Source organism: Schizosaccharomyces cryophilus (genome assembly GCF_000004155.1).
Source record: "Schizosaccharomyces cryophilus OY26 unplaced genomic scaffold supercont4.4, whole genome shotgun sequence".
Taxonomy (NCBI): domain Eukaryota; kingdom Fungi; phylum Ascomycota; class Schizosaccharomycetes; order Schizosaccharomycetales; family Schizosaccharomycetaceae; genus Schizosaccharomyces; species Schizosaccharomyces cryophilus.
This window is the reverse complement of record NW_013185627.1, coordinates 242,463-262,551: the sequence shown is the minus strand read 5'-3', so window position 1 is coordinate 262,551 and position 20,089 is coordinate 242,463. Positions and strand designations below refer to the sequence as shown.

Here is a 20,089-nt window from a genome sequence, read left to right as displayed (position 1 = left end):
GTTTACACTTGGAAACTGCCACAACCCAATTGAAACTTTTTGAAGTCAATTGGAGGGTTTTCTGTCAATGATATGAGTGCTAAATTAATTTCATCTCCTTTAAGTAAGTTTTACTCAAAGTAGGCCTTTGTTAACACAAGTTCAAGAAAATCCATATTCTAAATTCGCCCCAAAGTTTACTGCTCGTAAAGAGCGCTCTGTTGAGAAGACTTCTGAAAATGGAAGTTTAGAAGTACCTCAAGAAGAAATTTTAACGGATTTGAATGGCGTGAATGAGGAGCCCGTTGTCAATTCTCAGGAGGGGCGTGATTCATTCAACATACTAGTCGAAGCCGCCCAAGAAGCGCAAAAGCTGGGAAATAACAATGATGAAGATTTATTATTGGAAAACAATGAGACTTCACGTGTATTTAAGCCCACAGTCGAGCCAGCTTCTGCCCTGTCTAACAATGATGAATCCGATCTTACTCCTTTTGAAGTCTATCAGTTATCTGGGCAAGTTAAAAGAGAGACTCCTGTGGATGAAAATATTCCCCTTTCGCAAATAAGTTCTGTTGCCGCTAATTTTGAGGATGTTAGTGGATCTCAGTCAAAACGAATGACAAATGGTAAGTCTTTCATTGTTGCAGTTATGGCTGACAATTAATTAGCCTCTATCCGTAGAAGGAAGCGTAAGCTCATCGTCGATAACGTCGGAACTGAGCAAGAGAGTATTAATATAAACGAGACGAAAATGTCGGCGTTATGTGATGATCCTGGTATTGGCAGGAAAAGCCAGCGCTTTGTTGAAATTGAAAAACTCCTTTTGGAAGAAAAGATGGCCAAAAGGAAAAAACGTACCGGATCCGTTACACCTGGCAAGGAGGAGTCTCCACAAAGAGATTTGAAGACAGCAAATAATACAGCTTCACAAACAAGTATACAAGAGCCCGAAGAAGAGGAAGAAGAGGTGGTTGGGACTTTGGAAACTGAACCGGAAGAAAAGGATTCAGAAACACAAGAAGAGTCTAATATAGCTTCCAAGTCTATATTGGACCAACTTGCCGATAAGATGGATTCGGAAGGACAACTAAATAGCTCAGGCGCTTCTGCTCCTAGGACTCGAGTCGTAGATGGCCAGATTGTTTTGGATGAAGCTTCTTTGGAAATAGATCGCCATCAACGAGATTACGTACCTGAAGAAGATCGTGAATTCGTGGAAGAAAATGCACTGTCTCGAAGGGTTACGAGTGCAACTTGGGGAAACCGTCAAAAGTCAGAAAAGTGGAAGGCTGATGAGACTGAGAAGTTTTACAAGGTATATTTTATCCAATTGGATCCGTTTAGCTAACAAATAGGCACTTTCTCAATGGGGCACAGATTTTGCGCTTATTTCTAACATGTTTCCAATTCGCAATCGTCGACAAATAAAGCTTAAATTTAAGCAGGAAGAAAAGCGCAACCCTGCTCGGATAAATGAGGCATTAAGGACGAAAAAGCCAGTTGGTAAGTTTTCCAAGGTGCTATCCTCCCTCTTAATTAAACTAACATTGAAACAGATATGGAAGAATACAGCAAAGAGTCTGGAAAAGTTTTTCGTCCTGTGGAAGAAGTCGAGAAAGAACTGGCTCATATAAGAAGCGCTTTCGAAGAAGAAAGAAAACGTGCTGTGGAGACAGCTGAGCAGCGACAAATTATAGCAAATTATGAAGCTGAGCAAGAGAGAAATGCTCCTCCACCAAAGCAAGAGAGAGACGTTGTTTTTGAAGATGGAATTGAGGTTGTGGGTCAATTGGTTTAAAGAGATATTATTTTTGGTTTCTTGTCTTAATATTTGGCTTTATTGTTTTTGGTAATTTAATATGGGTTATCGTTTGATTTTGTTTTCTTAAATCTTGGAATCATAGAATTTTGTGCACATGGTTTATTTTGTTTCAATAGTTTGTTTTGTAATTTTCGAGCTAAAAGAGGAATGTTCGTTTGATCGTTTGAGATGATTTGTTTCTTACAAAGCCTTTTTTGGGATGACATGGCTCCTAATCCTTGTCAATCCAAGTATATGGGAGTTAGGCTTAAGGATATATCCTCATAAGTTTGAGTAATATTTTAATAAATCTAATATTTTTATTCTTGAATAAATATAAATTGGCTACGTATCCTGAAAGTATTTACCAGCAATATTATTTTTAACTTTTTTCTGCGAAATGTTAGTAAGTTAACCAAAACAGAGTATTTGAAATTACGGACTATGGGCAAAAAGGAGAGATCTAAAAAGCAAAGGAAACCATCACAAAGAGAAGAAACGGAGAATGGCTCGTTTTCTGCTTTAAAAAAGAGAAACTCTCTGCAAACTGACAAAGTTAAGAAGACCCCTAAAAAATCCACGAATTTTCGATATGTCGCTCCATTTGAGCGTAACCATCGGCTCTTATTAATTGGAGAAGGAAATTTCTCATTTGCAGCTTCTTTACAGAAGCATCATTTAGACGATGAAGCAGTTTTAATAGCTACCTGTTACGACACTAAAGCAGACGTAGAACTGAAGTATCCTGACGCTTCAGAGTACATTGAACAAATTTTACAAAACGGAGGTGAAATTCTATACGATGTAGATGCTACTAAGCTGAAGCAAAATAAAAAGTTTAGAAATCAAAAGTTTGATACAATCCTATGGAATTTCCCACACTCAGGAAAGGGTATAAAGGATCAGGATCGGAATATTTTAGATAATCAAAGTAAGTTACCTTTCTCTACTAGCTTTCGGGAATTAAGGAATGGAATTGGAATCTGCCACTACTTTTTTCAGTCTTTGAAAACATATATGGGCCCCTTACTAACTACTTTAGAAATGCTATTAGAGTTTTTCAAACAATCAAAAGAATTTCTTTCGGAAAAAGGAGTGATTGTCATTACTCTTGCGGAAACGAAACCATACAATTTGTGGAATCTGAAAGGATTAGCCAAAGAGGCAGGTTTCGTTAGTTTAATGACTGAAGGATTTGATTCCTCTTTTTATCCTGAATACTCTCATCGACGTACAATCGGTTGGAAACAGGGAATTAGCGAAAAATCAAATTGGAAAGGTGAACTGCGAGATTCTCGACATTACTGTTTCGTTCTCCCAGGAAGCAACGTTGTTCCTTATAATCAAAGAAAAACCTTTAAAGAGAAAAGTGATTCAGTAGATAGTTCCGATGATTCTATAGACTAAAAGTTCCCTAGCATTCACATCATTTACTTATTACGATTTCTTACATATCACCTTCTCTCCACTTACAGTCTCCAACCTCTAACTAGAAAAAGTAGTCATTTGCGTAAAGTTTTTGAATATATTGTATCTAATTACTTTTTGAAAATTAAACTGATAGAGATAAAGAAACCATTGTTGGTGTTTTCATGGCTATTTCCAAAAAGGCGTTAATTGAGCAAATATGCGCGAAAACGTTCAAGTCCAGCCTTACATGCTCCATTTTTGGTTTTACGTTCCTTTTCATTTTTTATTTGCTTGATTGGTCTCGAATTGCTAGGTTTCCTCCGCAAAAGTCACTCCAGGGACTAAATGTTGAGCGTGCTTGGGACGACCTGAAATTCATCTCGCTACTCCCTCATCCCTACAATTCAAAGCAAAATGAGGTGGTTCGTGATTATATACTGGATGAGTTGAGATTACTAGAAGAAAAAAATCAGTCGCACGTAACTGTCGTCAACGACCTCTATACAAACATAACATTTGAGTTAGAAGATAAAGCCAGTCTGATTTATTTCGAGGGGAATAACATCCTGGTACATTTTCAAGGAAAGGAACGGCAAGCACTTCCTATACTGTTATCTTCTCATTTCGACTCAGTTTCTACCGGTAAAGGTACCACTGACGATGGCATAGGTGTTGCTACTACGTTGGAGTTGTGCAGATACTATGCAAAGTATCAACCAGAGCGAGACTTAATTGTAAACATCAATAATGCTGAAGAGGACTTTTTATACGGAGCTCGGGCTTTTGCTGCTCATGAGCTTTCTAAAAATGTAACAGCTTTTGTTAATCTGGAAGGAGCAGGGTCTGGGGGGAAAGCAATGCTGTTCCGATCTACTAATCACTACGTTACTAAGTCTTATTTTCGGAAGAACAAGTACCCTTTAGCCTCAATCTTAGGTTCAGACTTTTTCAAGCGTAAGATAATTCGCAGTGAAACAGATTATGTTATATATGAGAATATGCACAATGGGACCGCTGGCCTTGACATTGCTTTTTATGAGAATCGCAATATCTATCATACTGCTAAAGACGATATATCCCATATCATGCCAAGGTCTTTGAGACATATGATGTATACAGCATTTCATTCTGTAAATAATTTGCTTCACGAATCCAAGAAAGATTTGACGAGATTTTCAAAACCGACATTTTTCTTGTTATTTGGAAAGTACTGGCAATTTAAATATCCCCTATATCAAATGATAAATATCACCTTAGTCGTCGTTTGTCCGATTCTTTTACTTTCAATTTTGCTTCGGTTTCCTTCGTTATATGCTCAATTAAAGAAAATTAGATATACAGCATGCTTTATCTTATCTTGTGTTTTCGTTTTTGTTTTCGACACTGGAACTGTACTTTTTTTAAGTTGGTATAATCCGTACCTCATTAATGCTCACAGTGGGCTCGTTTCTGCCCTGTTTTATTTAACAAATCTGATTGCTCTTGCTTTCTCGTTTCGCACTGCCGCTACACATAGCAAACTTTCATCCGAAGACTTGAGCTGCATCGAAATTGTCCTTATTTGGTATGTTCAAATGCTATGGTATGTAGTATTTCTTATCTCTGTTATCTTTTCCGTTTACTTTGAATTGAGTTCTACATATTGGGTGACGCTTTCGTATCTAAGTACTTTTTTCTGCTGTATATTGACTCTAGTTCGAATCCGTTATTTTGTTGATAACGTTGAAGATATAGATTTCACTCACGAAGAACGATCACTTCTTGGTGCTCCTTCTTCAAATCACTCCCAGTATGGGGCTGTCCCTCAGCAATCTCTGTTTCATAGACAGTCAAATTTATCGGTCAAAAAAGCGCATGCGAAGCTTAAAGATAATATCTGGACTGTCCTTTATTTCATCTTCATTGTACCCCTTCCCTTATTTTTGTGTTACGACATTTTAACAGAAGTAGTTTTACCAGCAGGAAGTCAAACTCTGACTGACGCTCCATTCTCTAACAGGCTGTATAAATTAACAATAATAATAGCCTTCTTTTCAATGGTGAATAGTGGACCGTTTATTTTCCGTGCATTGTCCAAAAAGTCGACAGCAGTTTTGACGATGCTTTGGATAACTCTCATTGTTCAAGCATTATTCTTAAGTCCTTTCGACGAAACTCATCCATTAAAGCTGGCAACTTTTCAAACGTATGATCTGAATAATGGTAACCATACATTTTACGTTAAGAACATTGCTCCTTTCACTGATAAGGTTTTGAAATTAAATCCATACTATACAGCAAATGGTGGCCAATGTAATGATACCTATTGTTCTTTTGAATCTGTTAAGCCATATTTTGAAGCAGAGAATCCTATTGTCTACGATATTAGTCAAGGAAAGCATCAAGTGGATCTCACAATCCTTGCTGAAAGTAAATGGTGTCTAATCAATTTTAACGACTCGGTGTTTGTTGAAGATTTAAATGAAAATCGTGTCAATAAGTTATATTCTTCTATCCGTATGGGTCAAAGAGATTTTCTAAAGCCTTACACTCTTAATCTTACTATCACTGAACCAACATCTACTGAGATTACATGCTTTTATGATGATATTAATGATGGTACCATTCCCGCTTACGAAAATTTCCTCCAGCATTTGCCTGCTTGGTCAGTAGGAACGAAAGCAAGCACTGGTTTGTTGAAAGTGTCTACGTCGTTTACAATGTCATAAAAAAAAGAGGACATGATTTAGTAATGAAATGAATTTCAATAATGATTCCTTCTGCTATAAACTGACTCGTTCAGCAACGTAAAAAAAACGAAGTACCGTTTTATGTCATAAAAGCACCTTTGTTAGGGATGTTAGGCAAGGGTTTTTTAACCTTAATACAAGAAGAAGATGAGTTACTAGCAGGTTCGAAGGTCCCGTTGTCACTTTCGAGCAGTTTACCAATATTACCATGGCTTTGCCTTATAGGAGAGTTTAATTCCTTGGGTTCGTCACTGACGATACGTCGAAGGCTCTTTGCCCTCTCTATAGAGTTGGTAGGTGTCTTGCATTGGAGTTTTCTGTCCGAGATACGAATACGGCGACAGTAATTTGCTGGAAACATTCCTGATTTTCCTAGCATTTCCATTTCACTGTTCATTTTTTCCCCAACATACCAATCAGCGCTTAGTTTATGGCTCACAGAAACTAGGTCGCCTGCGTTCAAATCGAGTTCCTTGTTGTTTCTTCCAGTAAATGTGTAAAGTGCTTGAACAACCGTTTGTTGTTGTACAACCTCTCTTGAACTGTTATTTTGGCTGTTGCTTAATTGAAAAATGATGGACGAAGGCTGTGAACTCAGAGGCTTCTGAGGTGTAACTGGATTTGAAGAAACTTTATGTAAGTAAACTTCGCTTTCCTCGGCACTCTTTTTTTCCGCTTGACTGTCCTGTATGCCTTGCGAGGCTGGAGAATTCCACAAGTCAAAGACATTGGTTAGCGTCTTGGTAGCTTCCTTGAAAAAGTCAAGTTGGTGTGTCAATAGTTGGGTCATTTGATGCTGCTGATCAATCTCCGCTTCCTTCAAGGAAACCATACGGCTTCTAACATTTTCTGTTGACTCTTCGAATTTGTAAGATGCTAGACGAATGTCTTCTTCTAAACGGGAATCCTCCTTTTTAGCCTTATAGGATTTTACTAGAAGCGACTCATAGGTTTGACGACGACTTTCAAGCTTTTTCCTGGCTGTGTGATAATCCTTCATTTGGACCAGGTAGCGCTTTAAGAAATCAAGGTAGCAGACATTGGCTCTGTTAGTAAAAAAGCCTAACAGTTCTCCGATTTTCAACTGTACTTGACCATAACTAACCAGCGCGGTACCTATGGTTAGTCCGCGCTTTTCTTAAGTTACTTACCATAAGGGGAGTCATTAGGAAGAGCTTTTCCGTGGCTTACCATAACCTGTCCCATTTTTTCAATAGGGAAACATTTCTCTTTCTCTTCTCCATCAACTTTTTTTCCTGTTTATTTATTAGACACTATCTGAGGTTATACTACTCACCTAATGAATCAATCCAGATATTTCCTGCTTGATATAGCTTCGTTATTCCTATTTATTAGCTTTATTACAAGCTAAATGTTGTCGTTACCTTCTTCTCGAATTGCTATTTCTTCTTCAAGTTGCAAAAAGCTATCAGGAAGTTGAATTCTCTGATCAGTCGGAAGCTACAAATTAGTTAGCGTTTGCTTTATTATTTTTTTTCTCTGTCTGAGTGTAGAAGGCTTCGTCCCCCTTCAGTTATAAAAATTAAAAACAAGCAGGCGAATTTTCACATACTCTTTCTGTGCTTCAAAGGTTAGCCAGTCATTTGTACTCTATGACTCATACCTCCATGACGAAAAGAACTTTGTAACCATTTTTTCAATTCTACTGCTTGAACTTTTCTATGCTCTATGGGAATCTGTTAATTCCATTAGCACTTGGTAATTCCACTATCAACTAATTCTTTTGGGGTCTGGTTATTAAGTTAGTTATAACTTAACTAGCATTGAAGGCGATTTATATAGTGGAATGGGTTTGTTTGTTTACATTCTATACGACCGATGTTTATTATACATCTCGCCGCTCATTTGGAATGGCTTTGTACGTCTAGTCAAACTACAGTTATAATAGTTTATCCTGTACTATGTCGTATTAGGAATCCAGGAAGTTGGTATCAATGTTATTGATTTCTATCAGAGAGGAATCAAAGTGCATCTTGCAATGTTTCAAGGAATGTTAGAAACCATAAAATAATTATTTCTAAATATACACAAATAAAAGATGATTGTAAAAATTCGTTTATACAAAAATAACAATGGCCAGTCAAAGCTGTCTGAATGGGAATGCAGGCTACGCTTTCGTTCTTCTACTCGAGATTATATCCGTGATTTATATTTGTGAACATAGAAAATGTATTCTAATTTGCTACTTGCTTTGTAGAAGACAAAAAGCTATTGTTTTCTCTGATTATCCTTTTACAGAGAAGCCTATTCCTCCATCCGGGAGTCATCCTATAGAACACCCTAACCTGATCTCATTAAACGATATTCCCATCCAGTATTTCTGATACAAATTACTAACAAATGGCCTTTCAACTATCAACTAACGAAAAGACTTGTTTACTATTCTTCTACCCAATTTCACCACTAGCTTACCACATATAAAAGGTTGATGAAAGGTTTTCTAATAAGCTTACTGGATTCCAATATCCAAACACATCAAGAACAGAAAAACATAGTATAAATCATTGAGATGTTTTATATGTAAAGAAATTGTTTATTAGCAATGTTGTCTTGCAATACGTAATGCTTGTTTAAATAAGTCGCTTAAGGGTCGCTATTTTAGTCAATAGTAGGGTCATTTTGGAGTATGCCAAGTGCAACATCGACGTACTATATATATATATTCCCTTAAAGAACGTGCTTCTTTCGCGTTCTTTGATTTAAGGTTACTTAAAGGAAATATTTCTTCTTTTACTATTTTTAGTATCTTTTAGGAACTGAGGAGGAAGGCTTCCAATCAGTAGGATCGTAAACAAACATTCCTATATAGTTATAGTAGAGGTAATAGGAAAACCTTTGCAAGCCTTCCAGTTATGTCCTCTGGAATTTACTATAAAGGACTGTACGTTTAGTTTTGATGTTTGGACTTTTGTATTGACGACCTGCAATTTAGTCAATGTTGGATTCCTGATAATGAACGGCAATGGTTATCTGGAACAGTCAAAAGCTGTAAAAGTGAATCAAATAAAGCAACATTGATCGTTGAAGATGAAGATGGCAATGTATGTAACCATCAATGACTTTCATGATTCCATCTTGTGAATGAAGTAATAACTGTTGAAAATAGGAAGTAACGTTTCATGCAAAACCAGAGGATTTGGAGGAGGAAGGCAAAAATGGCCTGCCTTTCTTGCGGTCCAATCTTTCTGACCCAGATGATTTGACGAATTTGGCTTACTTAAATGAACCTTCTGTTCTTGATGCATTGTTGACCAGATATAATCAATTACAAATTTATACATACTCCGGAATTGTTTTGATTGCTTTAAATCCCTTTCAGTCTTTACCGAAGCTTTACACTCCTGAGGTTGTACGTGTTTACTCTGAAAAATCTCGAGACCAGCTCGATCCGCATTTGTATGCTATAGCTGAAGACAGTTTCAAGTGCATGAATCGAGAAAAAAAGAATCAAACGATTATTATTTCCGGTGAATCTGGTGCTGGCAAAACGGTTTCAGCTCGTTACATAATGCGTTATTTTGCCTCTGTGCAAACATTGAGTGATCCTAGTAGCAATGGTGCTCTAAATTCAGATTCGGTACAATTGACGGCGGTAGAAAATGAGATTCTTGCTACCAATCCCATTATGGAAGCCTTTGGTAATTCTAAAACTTCTCGAAATGATAACTCTTCCCGATTTGGAAAATACATTCAAATCATGTTTGACAAAAATTCTATTATCATCGGCGCTAAAATTCAAACTTATCTTTTAGAAAGGTCCCGTTTAGTATTCCAACCAAAGTCAGAGCGAAATTATCACATATTTTATCAGCTACTGGCAGGCGCTTCCCCTCAACAGTTAGAAGAATGGCGTCTTTCAGCCAATGTCGATGACTATCATTATCTACGTCAAGGTGAATCGCATACAATCGATGGTGTCGATGATGCTAAGGAGTTTCAAGAAACAGTTAACGCACTCAAAACAGTAGCCATTGGTGATGATACCTGTAAAAGTATTTTCAACCTGTTAGCGGCGCTGTTACATGTTGGTAACATAGAGATCAAGGGTTCTAGAAACGATTCTTATATTGATTCAAAAAGTGAGCATTTATTGAATGCTTCGAAGTTGTTGGGTGTTGACCCAAGCTTGCTTATAAAATGGTTGACTAAACGAAAAATTAAGATGGCTTCTGAGGGTATCATAAAGCCTTTAACTGATTACCAAGGTTTTGTAGTTCGCGACTCGGTCTCCAAATTCCTATATGCGTCCTTGTTCGATTGGCTTGTCGCTACGATTAATACTGCTCTAATGGACTCTGCTGAAAAACAAAACCAAACTTCTGAAAGTTTTATCGGCGTATTAGATATTTATGGATTTGAGCATTTCGAAAAAAATTCCTTTGAACAATTTTGCATCAATTATGCCAATGAAAAACTTCAACAAGAATTTTACAAACATGTTTTCAAACTTGAACAGGACGAGTATGCTAATGAAGGTCTTAACTGGTCTTATATTGATTACCAAGACAACCAACAATGCATAAGTATGATTGAAAATAGAATGGGAATACTCTCGCTTCTAGACGAAGAGTGCCGAATGCCTACAAATAGTGACGAAAATTGGGTCACAAAATTAAACGATGCTTTTGATAAACCAGAGTTTAAGAACAGTTATAAAAAGGCTAGGTTTGGAAATGATTCTTTCACCGTTAAGCATTATGCTCTCGACGTTACTTATAATGCTGAAGGATTTATTGAGAAAAATAAGGATACCATATCAGACGAACTGATCGATCTTTTCAGCGAGTCTTCAGTCCCTTTTATTAAAGATCTGGTGCATTTCCGTTTGAAGCAAACTGCTTCGCAGGACTCTAGTGCATCGAATAATAAGAGATCAAAAGCAAAGCCAAAGAGCAACACTTTGGGTTCAATGTTTAAAAATTCCCTCATTAGTCTTATGGGTACTATAAACGAGACTAACGCTCATTACATTCGATGCATAAAGCCTAATGAACAAAAAGAAGCTTGGAAATTTGATAATGTAATGGTAACATCTCAATTGAGAGCCTGTGGTGTCTTAGAAACCATAAAGATATCGTGCGCTGGTTTTCCTTCACGGTGGACTTTCGGCGACTTTGTCTCCCAATATTATATGCTTGTTCCTTCGTCTGATCGGTCTAGTGATCCTTTGGCTTTTTCAACTGCCATTTTGGATAAATCTATTGACTCTACGAAATATCAAGTTGGTAAATCTAAAATTTTTTTCCGTTCTGGTGTTACCCCACAACTGGAGGCTGCAAAAGAACGGGCGTTGAAACATGCTGCTCAACTTCTTTACGATGCATTTGCTACAAACTATTACCGTACACGATTCCTTAATTTGCGCAAACGTGTTTCCTATTTCCAAGCAATGGCTCACGGTTTTCTGCGTCGTCGTACTACTCAAGCTGAATTAATTTCAAAGAGTATTTCAGTCATTTCACTATTCTGGAAAACACACATTGAGAGAAAAAAGTTTTTAGAGGCTAAAGCGTCTATTCTTTTACTTCAACGCACCGTTCGTGGTTTCTTGTTTCGTCGGAATCAACTTGTTGATAAAATGGAACAGGCCGTTGCTACCATAAAAAGTATTTGGAAAACTTATCGTGAACGACAATTTTTTACGAAGCTGAAACATTTTACCATTCGAATACAATCATTGATTCGTATGAAATATGCCAAACGACAGCTTGTTGAACTTCGTATAGAATCCAAAAAAGCTAGTCACTTCAAGCAGGTGTCTTACAAGTTAGAAAGTAAATTATTCGATGTGACAAAGAAACTAGATAATTCTGAACAAGAAAATGCGAAACTTAAAGATAGAATATTTAAACTGGAGTCACATTTGTCGAATTATGCCGAAGCTACTTTGTCAAAGGAGCGTGAATTAGAACAGACACATGTACTGCTTTCAGATCACTCTCAAGATCAAGAATTTAAGTCCGCCATATCTGAAAAAGAAAAGGAGCTGTCTGATTTGAAAAATTCCTTTAATCAATTCAAGGACGATAATCAGGAATTGATTCGTATGAATACTACTTTAAAATCACAATTGGGCAAAGATGCAGAAGTTATATCTGCTCAGGCTACTGAGATTAAGGAAAAAAATAAAATAATAGCGAAACTAACGAAGGCCTCTCAAGTCCTTAATTCTAGTTTTGGCTCTGAACAAACTCGTACATCAGAAGAAAAGTCCAAACGGGATAGCTCACTAATGGAAATGCGCACTCAAAAGGAGTTGCTGATTTTACTAATGAATGATGGACTAAAACATGATTTGGATAAATTAACAGAGTTTGCCGGAAAGACGTACGTTTGGGAGAAAACTGTTGAATTGCTTAATAGTTCCGAAGAAAATGAAAGTAAACCGCATTTGTTTCTGGCTAAGGCATTGTTTATCATTATTTCCCAAATGTGGAAAACCAATCTATCTCAAGAAAGTATTGCTTTAATTGAACGTTATTGTGTCCATATATTGGAGTATATCTCTCAGAGAACACAAATCAGGAGAGAAGTGCGCGCTGATATGGGTTTTTGGATTGCCAATACGCATACTTTGCTCTATCTAGTTCGCACCAAGTTGTATGGACTTAAGCGTTCGTCTTCGTTGACGCTATCCTTTAGTGAATCCTATGATGCGATCCAAACAATATTCGACATGTTGGATTCACACCTATCAAGAATCGTTTCTACATGGATTGATCAAATCAATACTGCTTTGAGGCCTTTGATTGTTGATGGAATAATTGTGAGTGGTAATCAAATCGACAAAGGAGAAAAGAGGCTTATTCCAAGGGTTTTTGATAAAGATGTGAAGTCAATAGAACATATACTGCATATTCTGAATGAGGTTCACGATTCGTGTCAAACTTATCGGGTGAGTTTAGCGATATTTGCATCTGTGGTCTCCAGTCTGTACCGATTTATAGATGTCGAAGCGTTTAATGCTCTGATGACTAAGGAAAAAGGTAGCTGGAAGCGTGGTGTAAACATGTCGTATAACTTTTCTCGTTTAAGAGAGTGGTGTACACAACGAGGAGTTGTAGAAGCTACACTTCAATTAGAAGAAATCAGCCAGGCTTCTAAATTTTTGCAGACCTGTATGAATAAACAGAAGATTCTGGATAATGTTTCCTTGCTATGGATTTTGAATATGCAACAATTGAGAAAACTGCTGGACAAGTATGTTGCTGAGACTTATGAATCGAAAGTACCCAAAAAAGTTATGGATGAATTATCTAATATGGCTCGAGCAGAAGGACTTGATCGGCCTGAGACGATTTCGTACGATAAAGTGATATACGAGCTGAACGACACATTTGAAGAAGAGCCTTCTCTTGAGCAAGTTACCATTCCCGTTGAATGTAATGTTACGTATATCCAACGAATTATTGATCTTGCTAGTGCCGAGGAGAGTTTTGACCAAGCATTATTAACTTTACATGATAATTCGGTTGAAACGAATCGGTTCGAAAATCAAGAGAATGAATTACGTGATATTGGTAATGGTATAAAGGCACTCTAAAAACTGAATATACGTAACTATATATAATGTATCCTTTCGAGGACGTTGATGAAGAAAAGGAACTATGATAGACTCGGGTTATCCTTCATTTTAATTTTAAGCACATCCTTAATAATGACCTACTTTTATTATCTCTATTATAATATTTTACGTCGTTAGTAGTAGTAGTAAACTGAAACTCTCAATAATGATTTAGAAACGCAATGATAAAGAAATTACACTTAGAATACATAAGAAAATAAAGATCAGGACGAAAAAAAAAAAGAACAATAGACTAAATGATTCTATAATTATTTTTCTTTTTTTATAGAACTTTTACATAACCTTTTAAGTGTAGGATTCTACAAGGGTATCTCTATTGCTGATAATGGCGGAAGGTTGTGCATCTTGAAGTTTGAAGATAGATTCACAAACAGCCAATTCGGTTGCTGTGGTATCCAAACCAGCAAAAGCACACCAGTCATTAACAACAAGACCAGCACCAATGACATCCGAACCACGATTGACGGTACCAGCAACAAGAGGAACTTGAAGCAAGGAAGAAAGTTCGTCTTGCTCCTGAATACTAGTACGAGGATGAACCAAAGCACCTTGGTTGCTTAAAGAACAGTAAGATCCGGTAAGGACATTACCAGCGACTGTTTGACGGAAAACTTCGACACCCAAGACATCAGCGATAATTTCTTCAGTTTCACGTTCAATGTCTGGGTGAACGAGAGCAACATAATCATTACAAGCAACAATGTTACCAAGCGCAGAGAGACGCTCATCAACACGTTGAATCTTTACGGAATCAGGAAGGGAATTGCGAATGTGTTGAAGTTCATTATCTGTGGTTGAAGAAGGTACCAAAAGACCATTTTTGTTTCCACAAGTTAAACGACCGATAATACGAGTACCACCAATAGTAGTGTGCACGACAGGGATCACATCGCCTAACTCAGCCTCAAAAACACTATATACAAGTTAGTGATACGGTCAAAAAGCATTAAGAGAAAAAAAAAAAAAAAAAGACACCGAACAAGGAGCGCATCAAAGAAAAGTATAAAGGCTAGAGGCTAGCGGGTTATAATATGCATGCAGAGCTTAAGATCTGCTAATGAAACCTCAGTGCTTTCGCCGTTAATTCTTTTTCAAGAAAATATTATTTGGGTTACGACAGACAAAAAAGCATTACATCTCGAATGAAATTGAAATCAAGATAACCAACAAGCGCATAGCTTTCCTTTCTCTTATTCCACTTGACACGGCTCCAGCATTGGGCTTATTCCATACCTGTAAAAGTTTTCAGATCCGCCTAAGGCGACAAGAGCATACGAGTTGGTTAACGTAGAAAAGACACCAATCCTAAACAAATTCATTAGTAATCTATTTTCTGGTATAATTAAACCACATACTCGTTGTTATTCTCAAATTGAGCACGTAAAGCCATGATGGTAAAGGGAAGAATAATTTCGCATGAAAAATCATTGACTCATGCTGTACGTTATTATGCGTTATTTCTCGTTATAGCAACGAACGAGATATAGCACATTGTAGCATATTTTAAGATAATACAGAAAGTGAATCTTTTGCACAAAAAACCCGGGGTTCGAATCTATAAGGAACCAAACTGTGATAATGATTTTTGCTAGAGAAAAGAGCAGATAAATATTAAAAATAGAACAATAAAGCAAAAAAAAAATTAGAAAAAAATAAGCTAAAGAAAAGTGCTGAGGGGAGAATTCTAGATACCAAGGATTTCAAGAGCTTTCCTTTCTAATTCTTTGTTGCTGATCAGCAAAGGAAGAGTAAAACAGCATCGATTCTGAGAACAAGAAAATCAAGGTAGGCATTTTTTGTAGAATAGTATAGAATTTGGAGTCAAGTTTTAGGTTTCCGCGAACACAGAGTAAAAGAATGCAAAGCAGAAATTAAAGTCAATGTGCGCAAATCCATCCTACACAATATCTAACGAGTTGACCTATTTTCTTTTTTATTATCGTATTTCCTATGAAGTTTCTAACTTCCCTCAATTAAGTTTTCTTCAAAAAGACAGAACCGGACCTCAGGTACATTAGGAGCTACGAGTCTATGGAAAACCCATACGTAGGCCAAGTAGGCGAAAATGGTAGTTCAGGATAAATGGAAAAAAAAGGCGACAATAGCTTACAAGAAAAAACATAACATTCGAGATGTACCAACAAAACCACGTAAAAAGGATTTGGGGACGAATGAATGGCGCTTTCAAGAGGTATCAGACCTTTTTGATGAAGAGCAAAGGGACGAGGAATTTCCAAGTTTACAAAGCTTGAAAGAGAGAGAACAAGCTGGTAACGAGTTGGAAGAAGAGCCACAAGAGGAAGAGGTCGATTACTCGAAACTACAAGCTCGTCCTCTTACTGGAATGGGAATTGGCCGTCAGCGACCCAAGACGAAGGTGAAGACAATCAAACGAGAGGAAGTGGCTGATGTTTTACAGGCAGCCGAACATGAGAAATCGATTCAAGATTTTCGGAAACGATATAATGTCGAAAAGCCCAAGTTTCGTGTAGCCAATGCCTCAGGGCACATAGGGGAAGAGGAAGATATTGATGACTTTTTAAAAGAGACTGAAGTCTCCGAACAAGGTCCTTCTCATAATGACTCCACATTGCATACAAAGGATCCATCTACGTCCTTGTCGCCTTTGTCCTCATCGTCCCTTCCTACAACCGCTTCCAAAGACCAGTCCTGGCTAGATGACTTGTTAAGGTGATATATATGATTTATGTATAGAATTAATCCATAAGACTCGTTTTTGCTCTACTTTCATTTAGGCCGTAGGAAATCGTCGATTCACAACCGTAAATCCACTAGGAGGAGCTCTGGCTTTCCGTTCTTCGTACTTGGACATCTTGTTTTCCACTTCATTTACACTCACCAATTCCTTTACCTTGAATATTTTACCAGCAGACACAGGATTGGCTTCACAATACGCAATCGAATGGCGCTTTCCTAGTCCCAAAGATTGAATAACATCCCGGATTCCTTTTGAAAGACCAATGGAAGATCTTTGTAACTTCAATCTAAAAAAGCTCATTTTCGCGGTAGAATCCTTTCAAAATTCTCACAGTTTCTTTCTTTCTGCAACCAACGCGTTTGGCTCTGTCTATATTTCTCGAATCACACTCTACTTTGCAATCTCACATAGTGAGCTTTACCATGCTGCTTCGTATTATTAGATACAATGGTAGTATTTGTAAATCAGTACTAAGAAGAAAGGGGAACGAGTCATTTAGTAGTCCTTTCCTCCACCGCTACGCGTCTTTTATTTACATTGTGCATGCTTCAATTCTGTTCAAGCAAGGCTGTTTCGTGCTCTTAAAAGTTTTTTTGGTTTGTTTTTAGGGGAAATCTATTGACGGCTTTCTATTTCCATCTATAGAGCTTCATTCATTCGTTATATCGTGTTTGCTGGACAAACTGCTTTCTCACATTCCTCTTGGTACGATTTGGTCATTCTTGGATTTATATAATTAAAGAGAGGAAATGGAACACTCTGCTTTCTATCAGATCACCATGGCAAAACGGAAACGTGCAGAATCCTCGTCGAAAGGTATGTCGATAGGTTATTGATGCGAAAAACATTCGCATTCACAAGAAGCTGGGGAAACTAACATGCAGTAGCTCCTCTCAGTGCTTTCGCCGCTCGTCAACTAAATCTAGAACAGAATACTACCAAAGAGAAGAAGAAGAGGGGAAATAAAAATGAATTACCAAACGAAGGTACCGAGCAACCTCTAGAAACCATGGAACTAACATCTGCTCCTTTAGAAGATCATTCTTCTTCCAAACAAGCCTCTTTTCAGGTCCTAGTTCCCGGGATAGATCGTTCTGGTAAAACCGGTATTGATCAGCCGCCTCCCCATGAAGGTGGTGTTGACGTACCGACCATGCCATCTTCCGTACAGGTTACTTTAAACAAACCTTCAGTTGCAGATGAATCTTCGCCTTCTCCCTTGTCTGCCTCTCCTTCTTTAGTGGAGGCTGACGCTGAGTCGAGGTCGAATACACCATCTTCTTCGTTTAACACATCATTGCAAAAAGAGGACCTTAGGTATCCATATACACACTTAACTGAAACGAACTCTGTTCGCGTCAAGGATGCTTTGTTTGTCGGATTGCACTCTGGGGAAAAACTGGCTATGGTCGGAACCTACTTATTTGCCTGCGCCCGTGGAGGTTTTAGTTTATTTGGCGCCTCGTATGCTTGTCGACCAAAGAATGAAAGAGGCCAAATTTGGCATTCTTTAAATGTCCCCTTGATGTATCCCACTCCGATTTTTGTTTCGGAGAATATTTCTAATACGTCCGTTACTTTCAACTCAGTCGAATCAACCGATTCTTCCTCATCGACAGGCCATCCCGCAACGGAATCTGTAGAAAGTACTAGCATATCCGATTTTGAGAACGCCTTAGGCGTAAACGTGGACTCTTTACTTCCCTCTTTTGAGACCGTACTGGTGTTCAAAATGAATGATATAGGTATTTCTAAAATTCCACGTGTTTCTCCTTTTGCTAAGCGGCTTTTTAATATGCCTTCTCTCTTGGAAAATGCATCTTCTCTATCGTCGAGTTTTGAAATTATACCAGATTCTTGGAAAACCTTTGCTGACTCTATGCTTTCCACATATGCTTCATCCATGCATACCCCTCCCAAGTTGTTGATTTGTGGACCTAAAGGTGCAGGCAAAAGTACTTGTTGTCGATATCTTACGAATCGCCTAGTAAATTGCACCGACTATGTTGCGTTTCTAGACATTGATCCTGGTCAACCAGAAGTGGTTCCATTTGGCCACATTTCATTATATTTTTTGAATTCTCCTCTTCAGGGTCCTGCTTTCTGTCGCTTGCTTTCTAATGTACGATCTTTTCGAATTCATATCGGCGAAAGTACACCTCAAAGGGATCCGACTCATTATCTTGCTTCTACATTCAGACTTTTCTCCGAATATCAAAAATTTAACTTTGAAAGAGAGCTTGAGGGAAAACCGCCCGTTTCGTTAATTATTAATTGCCCTGGATGGATGAAAGGAGGGGGTGCGGAACTTCTTTTTGGCCTTGTTAATCAAATTTCACCTACTGAAGTAGTTTATTTGAGTAGAAGTTATTCGAGATCTAATCAGGTTGATAAAAAGAGTATCTACCAGCATAAAGAAGGTATCCCGGAATTCCTACTACAGGCAACGCATTTCAAGTTTTCTCAGTTGGAATCATCTTGGCAGTATTTGCCTGATCCTAATGCGCATCGCATTTCCTCTGCTGACAATCGGAAATTAGGACTTTTGAGTTATTTACACTTTGATATAGAGCATAATGTTTGGGATTTTACAAGGAGCCTGGCAGTGCGCCAGCCTTTGGCAACGTCTTTTAGCGGCCCACAACATGGTATAGATGCGGTTAACATAATTGGAGAACCATTAAACTTGATGGATATTTCGAAAGCCATTAATGGTACTCTTCTAGCACTTTGCGCATACGAAGTATCAAATGAAAAAGAATGGAACGATAATCAGATTGTCGAAACGCCTGAGGGAATACCTGTGCTCGTTAACGATGGTCTTCCGTTGGATCCAGCCAATGCCCAGTGCTTTGGATTAGTTTTACTTCGCAGTATTGACTTAGTCAAAAAGGAATTTCACTTTGTAGGACCAATTAATTTGGACTTACTAGCAGACGCGTATTCAAAAGGAATGAAAATTGTTCTCGAACGAGGTCGTCTTGAATTGCCGCTTTCTACTATGCTTGACAGACGTTTGGTTGTTCTCCCTGAGTTACCATACCTCGAGAGAAATTTTGCTTCAATTGCAGCAGGCTCTCAGCGAAGACGTATTAGACGCAACATTGTCCGTCGTGGTGGTCTAACGGGTTAATTGATTATTAATTGTATATGGCAAAGTATGTTTATTTCGTTTATGATGACTATTCTTCAATGCTGAAAAGAAAAAGGGGTAGGTTGGTTATGGATTACAAAAATCGTCTTGTCGTGTTACTTTTGATACAAAAGTTGCTTACAGATATAATTTGCGGGATTTTTTTAGTCAGCATACATACAGTTCATTCAGATCCATTTTTGGGCATTGCTTGCATGATGCTTCATAATTTTTACGTCTTTTATATCGAAGCAAAGGCTTTTGTAGGTTTGAAGTTTGATATTTTCTAGTTAAAAGAAAAAAAAAAAATTATATGCGTGTTTGGGAATAAGGCTTTATATATTAATGGGCATAAAATTAAATATTATGGTTTGGTTTGCAAATAAAAAAAGATGAGCATTTCTAGTAACTTCTAAATTCCTTGAAAAGGATTTTACTTATATTTCTAATACTTAATCGTCAAACCATACTTTTTTTTGGTCTCTCCAAGATATGTGTGATAACTTGATACGCTGGAGGAATAGTGTTTTATTTTAATTAACATTTGAATAGGGCCACAATTCAATGAGGATTTACAGTCTTATACTCGTAACAAATATTTTCATATCAATAAAATGAAACAAGCAGCTCCAAAAAGTTTTTCCTCATTAAAAAACACAGCTAATAACAGAACCTAGTAAGATAAAAAGTTAAACAAGAATTACATATA

At 37.5% G+C, this 20,089-nt stretch overlaps 9 protein-coding genes across 9 annotated transcripts; 6 read left to right on the top strand and 3 right to left on the bottom strand.

Annotated features, from left to right (window-relative positions):
* Positions 1–14: 14 nt before the first annotated feature.
* Positions 15–2,142, top strand: SPOG_02335 (transcription factor TFIIIB complex subunit bdp1). The gene is made up of 5 exons (XM_013168277.1): positions 15–103; positions 147–608; positions 651–1,297; positions 1,338–1,485; positions 1,539–2,142. The coding sequence occupies exons 1-5, from the start codon at positions 73–75 to the stop codon at positions 1,778–1,780; spliced, it is 1,530 nt and encodes a 509-aa protein (XP_013023731.1). The 5' UTR covers positions 15–72; the 3' UTR covers positions 1,781–2,142.
* A 27-nt stretch (positions 2,143–2,169) lies between these two features.
* SPOG_02334 (ribosome biogenesis protein) lies at positions 2,170–3,258 on the top strand. Its single transcript, XM_013168276.1, has 2 exons — positions 2,170–2,714; positions 2,826–3,258. Exons 1-2 carry the CDS (start codon positions 2,228–2,230, stop codon positions 3,188–3,190), a joined length of 852 nt encoding a protein of 283 aa, XP_013023730.1. The 5' UTR covers positions 2,170–2,227; the 3' UTR covers positions 3,191–3,258.
* A 117-nt stretch (positions 3,259–3,375) lies between these two features.
* SPOG_02333 (aminopeptidase) lies at positions 3,376–5,901 on the top strand (the record flags this gene model as incomplete). Its single annotated transcript, XM_013168275.1, has 1 exon — positions 3,376–5,901. The coding sequence occupies one exon, from the start codon at positions 3,376–3,378 to the stop codon at positions 5,899–5,901; it is 2,526 nt and encodes an 841-aa protein (XP_013023729.1).
* Positions 5,902–5,936: 35 nt separating this feature from the next.
* Positions 5,937–7,575, bottom strand: SPOG_02332 (BAR adaptor protein; the record flags this gene model as incomplete). Its single annotated transcript, XM_013168274.1, has 7 exons — positions 5,937–5,962; positions 6,019–7,038; positions 7,074–7,178; positions 7,220–7,267; positions 7,308–7,383; positions 7,496–7,505; positions 7,547–7,575. 7 exons carry the CDS (start codon positions 7,573–7,575, stop codon positions 5,937–5,939), a joined length of 1,314 nt encoding a protein of 437 aa, XP_013023728.1.
* Positions 7,576–8,537: 962 nt separating this feature from the next.
* Positions 8,538–13,616, top strand: SPOG_02331 (myosin type V). The gene is made up of 3 exons (XM_013168273.1): positions 8,538–8,824; positions 8,876–8,984; positions 9,050–13,616. Exons 1-3 carry the CDS (start codon positions 8,796–8,798, stop codon positions 13,484–13,486), a joined length of 4,575 nt encoding a protein of 1,524 aa, XP_013023727.1. The 5' UTR covers positions 8,538–8,795; the 3' UTR covers positions 13,487–13,616.
* SPOG_02330 (translation initiation factor eIF6) lies at positions 13,592–14,922 on the bottom strand. The gene is made up of 3 exons (XM_013168272.1): positions 14,884–14,922; positions 14,762–14,833; positions 13,592–14,441 (listed from the first exon to the last, which is right to left on the bottom strand). The coding sequence occupies exons 1-3, from the start codon at positions 14,916–14,918 to the stop codon at positions 13,814–13,816; spliced, it is 735 nt and encodes a 244-aa protein (XP_013023726.1). The 5' UTR covers positions 14,919–14,922; the 3' UTR covers positions 13,592–13,813.
* A 637-nt stretch (positions 14,923–15,559) lies between these two features.
* On the top strand, positions 15,560–16,223 carry SPOG_02329 (uncharacterized protein; the record flags this gene model as incomplete). The annotated part of the gene is made up of 2 exons (XM_013168271.1): positions 15,560–15,596; positions 15,634–16,223. 2 exons carry the CDS (start codon positions 15,560–15,562, stop codon positions 16,221–16,223), a joined length of 627 nt encoding a protein of 208 aa, XP_013023725.1.
* A 57-nt stretch (positions 16,224–16,280) lies between these two features.
* SPOG_02328 (ribosomal protein subunit YmL33) lies at positions 16,281–16,671 on the bottom strand (the record flags this gene model as incomplete). The annotated part of the gene is made up of 2 exons (XM_013168270.1): positions 16,281–16,533; positions 16,655–16,671. 2 exons carry the CDS (start codon positions 16,669–16,671, stop codon positions 16,281–16,283), a joined length of 270 nt encoding a protein of 89 aa, XP_013023724.1.
* A 44-nt stretch (positions 16,672–16,715) lies between these two features.
* On the top strand, positions 16,716–20,011 carry SPOG_02327 (AAA family ATPase Grc3). Its single transcript, XM_013168269.1, has 2 exons — positions 16,716–17,063; positions 17,135–20,011. The coding sequence occupies exons 1-2, from the start codon at positions 16,997–16,999 to the stop codon at positions 19,378–19,380; spliced, it is 2,313 nt and encodes a 770-aa protein (XP_013023723.1). The 5' UTR covers positions 16,716–16,996; the 3' UTR covers positions 19,381–20,011.
* The last annotated feature ends 78 nt before the right edge of the window (positions 20,012–20,089 follow it).